Raw genomic sequence first — 15,464 nt, forward strand, 5'->3', positions numbered from 1 at the left:
TCGCTTGAAGATCGGCATTTTCAGACACAACTCCCCTACTTAGCTCAAGCTTATCTTCCCTGGCTCTAAGGGCTGCCTTAAGCTCACTACTACGGGAAACGGCCCTCATAAGGTCCTCATCTTGTTCCTTCAAGTCATCTACCTTACGTGCCAGTTGACCCTCCCTCTGCTTGAGCCCTTCACGGAGCAGTTGAAAATCACGATCCTGATTGTAGATGTCGACCATCGTACGATGCTTGGTGCGATATTCTTGGTACTTGGAAAACATCTTTCCATAGAGGGTCGTCCTCCTCCTTTCCCGACGCTCACGCTCGATCTCCATGATGAGGGTCTAGCACGAGAAGTAAAAATTAGAACAAATGGGCCAAAAATAGTAACATGGATCCAAAGACGAAATAAAAAGAAAGACATTTACCCGTAGATCCATGCCAAAAATGCTCCGAGACAACTCTGCATCACTCATCGCTTTAAGTGCCTCGCTCTTAGAGGCAGCACACAAAGGGGCAAAAACATATGCCACCTGATCACAATCCGACAACAAGTTGTAGTCCCCAAGGACAACTATATGTCGATCAGAACCCTCCATTCTGACCTCTACGTGAGTATGACGCTTTAAAAACTAACGAACATCCTCTGGGTCAACATCTGAACCCGAACTGTCGCCCTCGGCGCGCAAACCCCCGCTAATAGTAGATTATACGTCGCCCTCTGCGGAATGCGTAGACCCCCATCCTTGATAAACCCCTTCTGTTTGGGGATATCTCCCCGCCAAGATGGCGTCGGCCATAAACTTGGGTACCGGTACCATCTCCAATGCACTCGTCCTGCTCTTGCCGGTCTCAACAACCACGCTCTTCCCAAGCTCTACCCTCCTCTTCTTTCTCAACGAAGACTCGTCCCCATTAGAAGACTCATCCACGGGGTGTTGAACTGGTAAAGAAGGGTCTCCTCCCTCACAACCAGGTCTCAAGAGGAGCCCCTCGCCTGTAACGACTGGGCATGATCCTCTTGGGCGGACTCACCCAAAGTGAATTGCATCCCTGCAGAGGCGACGGCCCTACGAAATGCAGGGACTGGGGGGCCCGCCTAGAAGCTCCACGACCTGCCGTCATAAAGAATCGTATCAATAGATAATGATATATGGACGAAGAATTATACAGAGGAAGGCACTCACCAGATGAAACTTTCGGCCCAAAGTGTTTCACGAAAGCAAGTCAGTCTCGAGTCTCCACTGCATGGGAAGCAGACGGGTTACCCCATCCCTTTATGGCCGCAATTAAGGGTGTCAATGGATATTCGAAAACCGACTAAACCGACCGAATCGTACTGCACCGAACTAATTTTTAGGTTTCTTTTTAAGAAACCGTAAGTTTTTATATAAATCTATAACTGCACCGATAATTAGGGTAGGTTTTTATTTTATAAAAATAAACCAAAAAAATACCGAATCGTACCGAATAAATTTTACATGTAGAAAATATATTTATTTAGTAAGTTTAAAAAGTAATGATGCATTACATTTTCTTTGAGCCTTGAAATTATAAAAACTATTACAAGCCAACAAGTAATTAAACTCAAAATACTAATTTCTAAAACCTATTATACTACTTCTACTTAAACTAAGTTATTTCAAGTATCTTTATTAGGAAGACACAAAGTATTCTAGTGATTATGAGTAGAAAACTACAATGTATTGAATATGTTTCCTTTCATATAATTTAGATTTATCTTTTTGAATATTTAAACTTTTATAAACTTTATTCTTGAGTCCCAGCTTAGTATATCTTTCAACGCATGTGATTAATATTTTCTTTGCCTTTGTTTGATTTCTTTTATGCTGTTGTAGAATAGTTGATAGATCTATACTTTAGCCATCTTTTTTTTTTAATTCATCACCCTTTAAACAGTAAAAATATCTAGAGAGTTTTACTAAGTCCTATAAAAGAACGTATGTTATTGCAATTCTACTTCTACTGGTGAATTTTACATGATATTAAAAAAATACCAAAAATTAACCGAACCGTACTGATACCGAAGAGAGACCGACATGATTAGGACGGTTTCGAAAAGTCTAATTTTGGTTATACATAAGAGAATAACCGAAAAATTGGTATGGTGCAAATTTTATAAAATAACCGGCCGAACCGAACCATTGATACCCCTAGCTGCAATAGGATAGGGTGGACGCCCCATAGCTGCAAAAGAAAACCACAAATAAACACTAAGGTGAATGAAGAAAAAAGAAAGAGTAAACAAGCGGTGGCACTTACGATTCTCATTCCACCGCTCAGGAAATCTAGCAGGGTCGGATACGATGTGGTCAGTTCTGACAAAGAAGTATTTATGCCAAAATTTGCGGCTCGCCCGATCATCAGTTCCGACCACCATCCCTTTTGTCCCACGGTGCCTCAAATGCACCATAGTACCCCTGTGAAAACTGGGTGAAAATAAATGCAGGAGATGGTGAACGGTAACTTCACACCCCGCCAACTCTGCATACTTCGTCAACAACATGAGTATTTTGAGCGTGTACGGGGAAAGTTGCGTCGGGCAAACCTAATAAAATCGACAGAACTCTTCCGTTAATGGGAGAAGGGGGAAGGAATGACCAATCACAAAGGGGTACTCATAAAAAGCACAGTACCATGGTCCATGGACTTCTACGAAGTCTCTTCCCGCTGGAACCATTTCAATATGAGCAGGAATGTTATATTTTGCACGAAGGGCATTGATATGGACTTGCTCAATTTCAGAGAATACTGGGATGGGAGTAGGAGGAGGATCTTTGAGAAAGTCACTTCGAGACAAAGGGTGTCTCGGCAGTAGCTCATCCACGGTGGGAAGGCTATCCCCTTCCTCTATCGCCAAGTCCTCGCCACCGGTAGGGGACGCCATGGATAGCGGGGTGGCGTCAGAAACTCCCCTCACGCGATCGGTGTGTTCTAGGCATGTCTGTGAAGGGAGATGTGCTAATGTAACAAGAAAGACCAAGAACAATGAACGAGAGAGAGGATATGAAAAAAAACGCAGAAGCAAAGCTAGAAATGTGAAAGGAAATGATCGGAAGAGAAATGGCCAAACTTTTTTGAAAAAACAAACCTTTCCCCTATTTATAGGGTTGGGTGGCCCCAGAATCGAAGCGAAAAGACTTCTCGTGGCAGCGAAACCGAAGCGACAGGCCATCATGTTGCCCCTCGGGAAGACGTGCCATGATGACGCACGTGGAAGTGACATCACTCTAAAGATAGCACACACCGCCCAAGGTATGGCGAAATGCTTCGTTCTTCCGTCATCAGCCGAAACCGACATGGTTTGCAAATCAAATTTCTTCGTATGCATGGACAACGTCCGCTTATCAAGGACGCCTCAAACTGCGACCTCAACAAGCGGAGGAACTAACTCTATGGGTCGAAATTTGTACGACCATGACCGAAACCAAGTGTAGCAGAGAGCGAGGTCCCTACGATGCCGCTTCTTAAGGATCGTCATGATGAACGACGATCGACAGTGGCTAGCGAACGTACAATATTTGTAGTCGTGTTAGCATGATAGGAAACAATGGGAATATGCCTCTAGAGTATTCTTTAAGTTGTACTTTTTTTCTTTTGAGAGTAAGAAGGGAAATTGTCCCCTATAAAAGGGGACCGAACGCTTTGTAAAAGGGGGAGGTTTTTTGGATCACAATTCTAAAATCTATATACGACTTTTACTTGAAGCTGAGAATATCTGTTGCAAAATCTCTCTACATTCAAAGAGATCATATTTATAATTTGTCGTCCTTCTCTGAAATACAGAGAAATATTATTCATCTTGCTCATTCTTAACATCCTTCAAGCTAGATTTTATTATACTTGGCTGAAATTTACCCCTTCAACTTTTTTAATTGATTTAATCAAAAATGTTTCAATATCTTTTGGCCAAACAGGCGCCAGCAACGTTTCCTTCCTTTAACTTCAGCATTGCCTGATCTCTGTTTGATTTCCTTCTCCTGTTGAAATAACAGATTCACAATCCACAAAACTGGTATAACAAAAAAAAAATGTATTACTACTACTTAATTAAGTAACAAGAATTAAGTTGGCGATTACATGCATGTGCCTTACATCTTCAGTTCCAGACTTACAGGGTAAGCTCCCACCATCAAAAACAACTACAGGAGTAATCTTATAATGTCGAAGCAGATTAATTCGATGCATGAAGTAATTCAAGTACTGCAATTTCTTGTCGCCCTCCAAATTAAGGCACAGCTCCATACTACGTGAATATGCTGAAAATTACAGCTTTTATTGATTCTATCCAGTTAAAAAGCTAAACAAAATCGCCTAATTTAGGTCAATATTTAGTCCCTTACCAACTTTATCTCGAGAAAAAAATATTTGAATAAGTAAGATAGTAATTAATCTTCTAAAAGAATACTAAGTACTTATAAAAGACAAACATGGAACAGGTTAATATTTAGTCACTACAAACTTTATCCCGATAAAAAAGATAGTGTAATAAGATTGATTAATTAATCTTCTAAAAGAATACTAAGTACTATGTTTATTCTTCTAAAAGAATACTAAGTACTACAATAGGATAAGAATGGGACCCAACTCTATTATATTTTTCTTCTATAAATAGATTTGTCTTGCCACCACGTACCTTCACATTCTACTCAAACAACCTCTCCATTGAGTTCACAATGATTAAAGCAATTAGTTCTCCATGGCTAATTATGCTGCTAATTGCAGCACTGAGTACTGTAATTACAGTTGAGTCTGATATTAATGATATTTCGCCGGAAAAGTTGAGTTTTGACACCGGAGGTTTAAGCAGAGAGAGTTTTCCGAAGGGATTTATATTCGGAACAGCAACTTCTGCGTACCAAGTTGAAGGTGCTGCTAGTACTGATGGCCGTGGACCTAGTATTTGGGACACATTCATTAAACGACCTGGTATTAATTCATTAATCTTGGATCATACAAGTTTTAATTATGTGGTTTTGATTTTGTTGGTGTTTTGCTTTCACTAATAAATTTTGATGGAATAACAAAAACAGGAGTTGAACCAAACAATGCCAATGGAGAAGTCGCTGTTGACCAATATCATCGTTATAAGGTGAGCGTACGAAGTTCATATATGCTGCAACATATTGGGGTCGTTTCATAGGGCATATAAGAATGATACTAAATAAGATATATTAGTAATGTTGAGATTATTTATCGATTGTTTGGTTTGTATTAAATGTTTGGATTAATTATAGTGAGATTATTTCTTATCGACGGATTGTTTTGTTTGAAAAGACAGCTCTGTCTTTATTATTACAATCCCATATTATGAAACATTAAACTATGTTGTTTGAAATTTTCCAGCAACGTGAAATTTTTGAATTCTCTTTCAAGCATATACGCGAAATTATTTGCCATAACTAATTACAATATGTAATTGTAAGTGTACCAAATTGTTATCCGCTGAATATTTCAACATAGTTTTTAATGTATAAGGTGATCCTTTAATTCTGCTATTAATCCTCATGCCACTTTAATCGATACAGGAGGATATTGATCTGTTGGCGAATCTGAATTTTGAAGCTTATCGCTTCTCAATTTCATGGTCCAGAATTTTTCCAAGTAATTTCACTATTCCTTTTCCTATGTTATAGTCTATTCTAGCCATTTGCAATAATAACTGATAATTTAATCTTGTGTCTAAAATTTTTAATGTAGATGGAACTGGTAAAGTAAACTGGAAAGGAGTTGCTTATTATAACAGGTTGATCGACTACATGCTCGAAAGAGGTAACAATCATAGAGATTGTTGTTGTGAAAATACATAGTTAAGTACTATACTGAAATTTAAACAAATTTTTAACAGGTATTACCCCATATGCTAACCTTAATCACTATGATTTACCACAAGCACTTCAAGATAGGTACAATGGATGGTTAAGCCATGAAGTCGTGTAAGTATATTATCACTCAAACTCGTGCAACTACCAACTATTTGATTCTTTATTTGAGTAATGGCTTTTATTGTTGGAATATTGCAGGAAAGATTATGCTGATTATGCGGAGTTTTGTTTTAAGACATTTGGAGACAGAGTGAAGAACTGGTTTTCGTTTAATGAGCCAAGAGTTGTTGCTGCTTTAGGGTATGATACTGGATTCTTTGCACCCGGAAGATGTTCTAAACCATTTGGAAACTGCACTGAAGGAGATTCTGCAACTGAGCCTTATATTGTTGCCCATAATCTCATCTTATGTCATGCTACTGCAGCTCAGAGATACCGCGAAAAATATCAGGTACGATTTTCTCTTTCTCTTTTTCCTACTTTGGAAATCAAAGATCTCTTTTTGACCTTATTTTCTAAATGCAATAACAGGAGAAACAGAAGGGAAAATTTGGCATTCTCTTGGATTTTGTGTGGTATGAACCTTTGACAAGAGGAAAAGCCGATAACTATGCTGCTCAAAGAGCAAGAGACTTTCATTTGGGATGGTAAGAGCTTTCACACATAGTAATGTAGTCATGTTGGAATTGCTAGATTAAGGGGTGATTCTTACAGGTAGATCCAGAATTTAGATATTGCCATTTCTGAGTTGAGAGAGTGGGTTCTGACTAACTATAATCATACTTTGGGGTTGCTTGACAGGTTCTTGCATCCTCTTGTATATGGTGAGTACCCAAAAACCATGCAAAATATTGTGGGGAAGCGATTACCCAAGTTCACGAAAGAAGAGGTTAAGGTGGTCAAGGGATCAATTGATTTATTGGGCATAAACCAGTACACTGCCTACTACATGTATGATCCTCATTACACGACGCCACAACCCTTGGGATATCAACAGGACTGGAATGTTGGATTTGCTTGTAAGAAACTACTGTTTTACTAGTTCTTAAGTTATAAATGAAACTACTTGTTTTAGTATGTAAGAGGTTCTACTGATTCTAATTCTTTCGCTTGCTCTGATGTAGATGATCGCAAGGGAGTACCAATTGGTCCTAGGGTGAGTATATGATGAAGTTAACATTGTCTTTAACCTAAAAATGTACTAATATCTTAATTATTAGCTAACATTGTCTTTGTTGATATGATTGTAGGCACACTCGGATTGGCTCTATATCGTGCCATGGGGTCTACATAAAGCTGTCAACTATGTAAAAGAACGTTATGGAAATCCTACCATGATTCTGGCAGAAAATGGTATGGTTTGTTTAACTAGTGAAACATTTCAAAGCTGCATTTGACAAAAAGAATGTCTACTAATAGTATATGATTTACAGGTATGGATTATGCGGGCAACATTACCCTTCCTAAAGCATTATATGACACCAAAAGGATTGCTTACTATAAGAGCTATTTGCAAGAACTAAAGAAGACTGTAGATGAAGGAGCTAATGTCATAGGCTATTTCGCGTGGTCATTGGTCGACAACTTTGAATGGAGATCGGGTTATACTTCCAGATTTGGCATTGTCTACATTGATTTCAATACCCTCAAACGATACCCAAAGTTGTCAGCATTATGGTTCAAGAAATTACTTAGGCGCCACAAGCATTAAGGCGGTTGTGCCTTGTCTATGTTTTTTTTTTTCTCATTAGAAGTAGTTCAGTCTTTAGAATGTCTGTTTAGATTTTAGAGGGCTTGAAACTCATAAGTTGGGGCCTTTATTAGGCACTAGGATTTCAAGTTGTGTTAGTTTAATACAAGAATGCTCTTTCTACAATATAGCTATGATGTTTGCAAGGGAATAAAAGAATGAATGATACAGCTTTAGTACTGCAATTCCTAACTCTTGACTTCTACTTATATAATTATATGCACAAGTCAGAACAAGTATTTTAAACTCTGTATCTAGTTCGAACCTTCTACTTAATAAGCACTAAGAATCAAACTTGCATAATTAGATTGCTTACCAGTGGAATGTTGGCAGAGGAATTGTTGTGTATAATTGATGATAAAATTAAGAAATCTGCAAGATAATAGATTAAAAAGAGAAGTGACTGATCAAAGTAAATCAATCAAGGCTGAAACAAATTCAATAAATTACACTCGAGAAAAGAAATTCAGTATAGAGTTTTTCTTGTTTTCTGAACTTTGACAATTACTCCTTTTAACCTTCCTTTCGTTGGTAACTTTTCTTAATTCAATTCTTTTAATCGGCTTAGATTCCACACTTCTTTGTGATTCTGGAGTAGTACATACAACTTCCAGGCTTTCAACCTCAGTCACTTCTGAGATTTGTTCAGTAACACTTTCCAATTCATCTGGCTCAATTTCCTCCACTTTTCTTTTCCTAAAAGGATTATTATCTGGAACTTTCAACACTTCTTTCTGCCGACTCTTTTTCTCTTTTCCGACTGTTTTCCTAGTTGATATTGAAGGGCATAGCAAGTTTTGAAGAGCTACTGCTTCCTCTATGCACTCCCTGTCATCCATAAATGGACACTGCTTCTGTTCATCCGAGGTTTGCTTCGTCTCCACCACTGAAAGTGCCAACAAAAACTGTCTCTAATAAAACTTTGGAGCATCATTATCATTTTGCCAGCACATTATGTACCCCTTAGTTCCATTTAAATGCACTAGAAAACTATTGTAATATTAGTGACAATCTATATGTCATGCTTGCCTGTTGTTTCTTTTCTGGTTTTACTAGAAGAAATAGCAAGAAAACTGCAGTCTTTTGAAGCTTGAGCAGATGCCTGTTGTCGAGAGAATGGACCGCAAATTTTCTTGACGTTTGCAGTAGACACATGATTTACCATGTTTGGAAAGAAATCGAAGGCCTCCATTGTACAAGGATCTATGCTACCTTGAGCAATTGCAGTTGCCAATGATGGAAGAATTTCTCTATTGACTGTCAAGGATAAATAGTTTTGCCATACCTATCATTGCAAAAGCATCAGATATAGCAATTTAAAGCACTATTTTGCAAAAGGTCAGAGAATGCTGAAGCTTCATTCATAACAGAAGGCAAGCTCCAAGTAAGAGGAGGACAAAGTTTGTCATATAACTCCAGAAGGATAAAAACCACAAAGAAACTAAAGGATACGGTCCTAAGAAGTCAAGTTCTTCATCCAGAAACTGCAACAGCTGTTCTGGGACAGGTTTCAAGTGCTTGGTCCGCTTCAAACTAACATCATATCTAATTAAACATAGAAGAAAAGTTTATCATTCATGTAGAACAAAGGGAGAACTATATATAAAAGTTGTTATGTCAGTTGTTAGACAAGAGGGGTTGCTCTGATGGTAAGCAACCTCCGCTTCCAACCAAGAGGTTGTGAGTTCGAGTCACCCCAAGAGCAAGGTGGGGAGTTCTTGGAGGGAAAAATGTCGAGGGTCTATTTGGAAACAGCCTCTCTACCCCAGGGAGTGGGATTATACTGGGTTGTTGTTGTTATTGTTGTTCTGTCAGTTGTTAGACTCACATTCTAGCATGATGGAAGACTGCAACTGCTTCTTTAAATGATTTTGTGTAATCTTCAGGCACTTGATCTCCCTTCTCAAACTTCAAGATGGAAAGAACCTGTTAAACATTGGCAATAATTTTTAGTTATGAAGCTCTAACGGTATAATTTTTTTCAGGACATCTTAAGCTAAGAACAATAAGGAACGGTACACATTTGCCCATTTAACTAACAAAACCATATTATACATCAGCTAACACCCCAAAGGGAAGCTACGCCCCTGCCAAATCCTTGGCTCCCGCGTCATCCCTACCCCCCCCCCCCCAAAGTCACGCCCGAAGGAAGAAAGGAAGAGGAAAAAACAGCAAATAAACATCTATGCAAAATCCAAAATCAATAGTAATTACAGCTTCCTGTTGACTCCATTAAATTGTTGAACAAGATCTAGTGCAAGTAATTATGCTGTTCCTCAATGTCTTGCTCTAGAAGGCTCTTGTGATTTCACCTCTTAACTAGGAAATGATTTATCTCTTCAATTGGTGTCCATACATGCTAGTATCAGGTAAAAAATCAGGTATCAGACTGGTGCAAAGCTGATGTAAGCAATGACAAACAAACCAAGTATATTATGATGGTATCATAACAGCAATTAATCACCAATTACATTTGCAAGAAGATAAACTTCCTTGCTTTGAACAAATAGAGAATAAGCTTACTCGATCTAAGTTCCGATACTTGGAGACCAGATTATAAGCTTTTGCAATTCCTATACCAGGGACAGACGGAAGAAAATCACAGCCAGCTAAGACGCACATGCCTGCAAATGGTAAATGACCTAAATATTGTAGAAGTTACAAAGAAGAAAGACAATCAAAACTTTCAGCAGCTATTTTGCTTCTGTTGCCTACATGAAAAAAGCAAGTCCATCACAAACACATAAAATCAATGCAATTGAGTTAAAAGCTAGAAATTGAAAGTAACCTGTAAACAAATCTTGGTTGAAATGTCTGAATGAAGGAACGAGAGTAGCAGAACTGAAAACACGGTCTAGTTCCACTTCTTGACCATTGCCATGGGAATCCATCTTAAAGAAAACCTGCTCGCAAGCACGTAATATCAACATAGGTTCTTTAGGTTTTAAGTTAAGAGAAATAAGCTGTTAGGAGAGCAGTAACCCCCATCAGGCCATATCAAAGTATTTGAGAATTTCTTACAGCAGGACAGCCATATGCCAGTAAGTCACTATCTTCAGAAATCACGGCTACAATTCCACTCTTTTCTTCTTCTAGGCTAGACAAGTAGGCTAATTGTGCATCAGCTTCATATGGTGCTACAACAAACTCTATATTCTCCGACTTCAGAATCTGCACTTGTAGTAAATCATAATTACTGCTGGATTACTTGAAATTATGAATTGGCAGATATATAACATTAAAATAATGCCAAATTACTGGAAAGATTCCAGGAACTTGTATGTCGATGCAAATGTCAAATCAAAAAATAAGAAAAAACAAACTTCTGAATGAAAATGTCTTTTATGACTGAAAGTAGACAAGACAAAAGAGATGAATATTGTGTACCTGAATGAGTTGATGTGCCATTGATGGAGTGACACTCACTGCCCTCTACACATGAAGCATTAGAAATGAATATTTTATTTTGCTATCTGAATGGATAGTGCATTAAACATCTAAAGATAAACAAATTAGCATAGTTAAGTATTGTCAAATACCACAACCCTTTAGGCTTATTTAAATCAAACAACAACAACAACAACCCAGTAAAATACCACAAGTGGGGTCTAGGGAGGGTAGAGTGTACGCAGACCCTACTACTAACCCAAGGGGTAGAGAGGCTATTTCTAATAGACGCTCGGCCCAAGCAGACGAAAAAGACAATATATAAGTACCAACAGCAGAAAGCATAAAAATAATAACAGAATCAAAAGTACCAAAAAATAAATGAAAAACAATAAAAGTAGCACGTAAGAAAGGCACTTATTCAAATCATATGAACTAATTATTCCAATTTGTGAGGGTTATTAAAGAAACCACATTTACCATGACTATTTAGAGACTAGATAGTACCTGGAAGAGCTCGACAGCGCCAGCAACATTTCCTTCCTTTAGCTTCAACATTGCCTGATCTCTATTTGTTTTCCTTCTCCTGTTGAAATTAACAGATTCACAATCCACAAAACTGGTATAATAAAGACTGTAATACTACTTAATTAAGTAACAACAATTAAGCTCGCGGTACTTGCCTGTGCCTTTCATCTTCAGTTCGAGACTTGCAGGGTAAGTTCCCACCATCAAAAACAACTACAGGAGTAATCTTATAATGTCGAAGCAGGTTAATTCGGTGCATGAAGTAATTCAAGTACTGCAATTTCTTGTCGCCCTCCAAATTAAGACACAGCTCCATACTACATGAATATGCTGAAAGTACAGCTTTTATTGATTCTATACATTTAAAACCACAAAATATGCAATAACAATTGAATCTTGAGCTAATATATGCCAAACCAAATTAAATACCTCCTTTGTGAAGCCAAGAATACGCATCAATTCCCACCTATAACCAACAAAATATGATTTATTTTTTTAAAATTAAAACACAGAAATGCGATAAATGTGAATGAATCTGTATATTGAATTGAAGGGAGAGGAAAGGGAATGTTACCCTTTTGCCTGCGTATTTTTTAATGTGGACCGATTCAACATAGGGCTTCATGAACCGGAGGAGATCTTTGATACCCATTTCTTTCTCTCTCTTTTTTTTCTTCTAGGTGTTTTCTCCTGGATTTCTTGCTTGAGCTTCTGGGTTTTGGATCTGTAGGTGAAAATTAGGAATTGGAGGAAGTGAGAGAAAATGGCGGGAAGAAGAGCAAGTGTTGAATGGGAAGTGTATATACCTAGCAGTAAAAGCGTCAAGCAACGGCACTGTGACGGAACTAAAGTACCATCCATTGGAAAAACGCCACGTGCGAAAATTCAAAGTCATGTACACGTGGCGGGTAATTATTCGTATGTTTTCTCTACTTTTTTACCTAGTATTGCGAGGTATGACTTGGAGCTTCGGCATTTTAACGTTTTTACCGCGAAGATAAATTTCAAATTTTGGGTCTCAAGAAAAATTTCCCCGCGAACTTGCGTCTGTTGCTGATGCATACACCACGCTCCCAGTTGGCGCGTGCAAATGCTTGAATTTCTCTTTTTCTTTTTCTTTTTCTTTTTTGTGAATAACTAACTTTTTCCTATTAATCACCGGTGTATCTAAGGGTGGCAAGTGGACCGGTTAGGCCCGGGCCCGCGAGCCCATATGGTAGTGGACCTAAACGGGTCTACCCGTTTAAACCCGGAACTGGGGGGCTTGAGGTCCAAGTGGGTCGGATCGGACATAAACGGGCCCAACGGCTACTTTTTTAAAAAAAAAAACCAAAATTTTTTTTTAGCCGTTGCAACATTTAAAAAATAGTCATTGCCCTGCAAAAATAGCCGTTTTACCCTCGCCCCCCCTACTTTGTTTTAACCTCAAACTTTTTATAATTACACGTTTTCCCTATTTTCAACTATAAATACCCCTCATTTTTTTCACAAAATCACCAATCTCTCTCATTTCTCAAACTCAAATTGAAGTATTCAAGTCTTCACTCATCTCTCATTTCTCAAACTCAAATTCTTAATTCAAGTTAAATCATGCCCGGTGATTCTAGATTGCGCCCATTTGTTTTGGAACACTTTAATGTGGTAGAATAAAATGAAGAAGTTTACATAATAAAGTGCAAGAATTGTGATCAAGTCTACACTCGTCGTCCAAAGGAGGGCACAGGTTGTTTAAGGAGGCATATAAAGAGTTGTCTTGCGCGTTCTCCAGACATTCGTATTTAAGATTTTAAGTTGATTTGAGACAATTTGTGTTATTTTAAAATTATTAGACGTATTATGCTTAATGTTTTAGTTTGTTAGATTAATTTGAAGTATTATGTTGAAGGCATTGAACTTTAATTTGAAGTATTAAATGTAAACTTTAATTTGCAACTTTGATACCGACTTCATCTTAATATATATATATATATATATACATCTTAATATAGCTAATGTTATATCGAATATAGCGAATATAGCTTATATATTATACACTTAGTATATCTATAATACTATACTACTATATATACAATCTTATATAAGGCAATATACTATATAAGCCAATTTCTCACACACACACACACACACACACACACACACATATATATATATATATATATATATATATATATATATATATATATATAAGCTATATAATTTACAAGAAAATGTCTTAGATAAAAAATTTAAACAAATAAATAGGCCCACTTAGGCCTCCCCCATATATATATATATATACTCACACATATAAGCAATATGTAAAGTATATATGTATATTATAGATATAGATATAGTATATATAATTTACAAGAAATTGCCTTAGATAAAAAAAATTAAAAAAAAAACTTGCCCATGTATATATATATATATATATATATATATATATATATATATATATATATATATATATATATATATATATAATTTATATAGTATATATGTATATTATAAATATAGATATAGTATATATAATATATAAGCTATATAATTTACAAGAAATTGCCTTAGATAATTTTTTTTATAAAAGATAATCAAGGCCCATTTAGGCCCGGACCCGGCCCAGATAGCCCCGGATATTAATTCGTGGTCCCGGTCTGGTTACACCCAAACGCCCATGAAGCCCGAGACCATTTAAGCCGACCCACGAAGCTCGGGCCCACTTAGAAGCGAACCGTTTAGGCCCGGCCCGCGAGGTCCATTTAGGACCAGGCCCTTGACCGTTTGCCACCCTTAAGTGTATCTTACCAAATCCGTCAATATTGGCTTGGCAGGCGTAAGCCAGCCCATAATTTAATAGGAATAGGCTAAGATTTTTGGAACTCATTTAAAAATAGGGAAACTTACACAAATATCTCAAATAAGTCTTAACTTGTCAATCTCTAGCCATTAGTCATGACCTTATCAAAACTAGCCAAGTACATATAAAAATTAAAAAATCAAATAAATAAGGTCTTTCTTTCAAATAATCACATGCAAAAATCACCTTCCATATTTTTAAGCGTGATTAGCAACATTAGATGCAAGACGGAAAGAAATTTCATGGATGAGGTAGCAAAAAATTTTATGGAACATGTATCAAACTATAGAAGGTGTATACAATATTCCAAAAATCTAAGCAAAAAAGGAACTTTTTCAATGTGTATAGTTGAAATTCATTGAAAATATATAGATAAGTCAATACACAAAATTTAAGGAAGATCGGAGGTGATTTGAACTGGTTTTGTATCAAAATTCGTAATTAAATCGTGTTCAAAAAATTCTTCTGCGACACATGTATCACGCATGTATCTCGCACACAGGTATACATGGATATACATGTAATACACAATTGATGCAAATATAATACATATGTGATTCACAAATGATAAACAGTATGATACACATCATTTTTTTCATGTTCAGTTTTTACTTCGAATTTTTAATTCATACCACATCAAAACTTCACCAAATCATCCTGACTCTAAGATTCAAGCTCCTTAAGCCAGTCTATTCTAATAGTACCAGCCCAAAAGAAAGCAAATAATTGACTTTTTTGCTACAAATAGCTAATTGGGTAATATTAGTAATATTTGGCTAATATTAATAATATTTTGTGAATTGGCCAATTTTTGTAATGAGTTACTTATAAATGGACATAGATGGTAGTTTCCCTTAAAAATAAGGCTTTAAGCCCGACCCAAGTAAGTTAGTGGCCCATGAAACTTGACCAAGGTTGGGTTGGGCCGACGTATTTAATTAGAAAAATGACATTGTATAGCCGTTGTAAAAATAATAGCCGAAAAGATGTATAAAATTTGTATATTTCTCTGTGTGTGTGTATATATATATATATATATTGTATGTTATATACAAATTTTATACACTTTTTCGGTTATCAGATGTAAATAATTTTTGGCGCGGACTAAAAGTAATAATACCCCTATTTAA

The 15,464-nt window shown here is 36.9% G+C and overlaps 2 protein-coding genes and 1 pseudogene across 3 annotated transcripts; 1 reads left to right on the top strand and 2 right to left on the bottom strand.

The window, feature by feature from the left end:
* LOC107811988 (exonuclease 1-like) overlaps nucleotides 1-4,674 on the bottom strand; it is a 100,137-nt pseudogene extending 95,463 nt beyond the window's left edge.
* LOC107811995 (beta-glucosidase 44-like) lies at nucleotides 4,646-7,768 on the top strand. The gene is made up of 11 exons (XM_016637001.2): nucleotides 4,646-4,937; nucleotides 5,042-5,100; nucleotides 5,537-5,612; nucleotides 5,709-5,780; nucleotides 5,857-5,944; nucleotides 6,032-6,284; nucleotides 6,365-6,480; nucleotides 6,635-6,852; nucleotides 6,958-6,989; nucleotides 7,084-7,186; nucleotides 7,267-7,768. The coding sequence occupies exons 1-11, from the start codon at nucleotides 4,685-4,687 to the stop codon at nucleotides 7,542-7,544; spliced, it is 1,548 nt and encodes a 515-aa protein (XP_016492487.2). The 5' UTR covers nucleotides 4,646-4,684; the 3' UTR covers nucleotides 7,545-7,768.
* Nucleotides 7,769-7,990: 222 nt separating this feature from the next.
* Nucleotides 7,991-12,283, bottom strand: LOC107811994 (exonuclease 1-like). 2 transcript variants are annotated; one of them, XM_016636999.2, is made up of 12 exons: nucleotides 12,073-12,283; nucleotides 11,928-11,964; nucleotides 11,654-11,828; nucleotides 11,478-11,556; nucleotides 10,971-11,015; nucleotides 10,605-10,754; nucleotides 10,372-10,486; nucleotides 10,107-10,207; nucleotides 9,412-9,509; nucleotides 9,036-9,128; nucleotides 8,613-8,833; nucleotides 7,991-8,469 (listed from the first exon to the last, which is right to left on the bottom strand). In XM_016636999.2, exons 1-12 carry the CDS (start codon nucleotides 12,148-12,150, stop codon nucleotides 8,030-8,032), a joined length of 1,632 nt encoding a protein of 543 aa, XP_016492485.1. In that variant the 5' UTR covers nucleotides 12,151-12,283; the 3' UTR covers nucleotides 7,991-8,029. The 2 variants fall into 2 exon arrangements, with proteins under 2 accessions (XP_016492485.1, XP_016492486.1); XM_016637000.2 differs by having other exon boundaries at nucleotides 11,654-11,815; nucleotides 12,073-12,275.
* Between the last annotated feature and the right edge of the window lie 3,181 nt (nucleotides 12,284-15,464).

Source organism: Nicotiana tabacum, chromosome 6 (genome assembly GCF_000715075.1).
Source record: "Nicotiana tabacum cultivar K326 chromosome 6, ASM71507v2, whole genome shotgun sequence".
Taxonomy (NCBI): Eukaryota; Viridiplantae; Streptophyta; class Magnoliopsida; order Solanales; family Solanaceae; genus Nicotiana; species Nicotiana tabacum.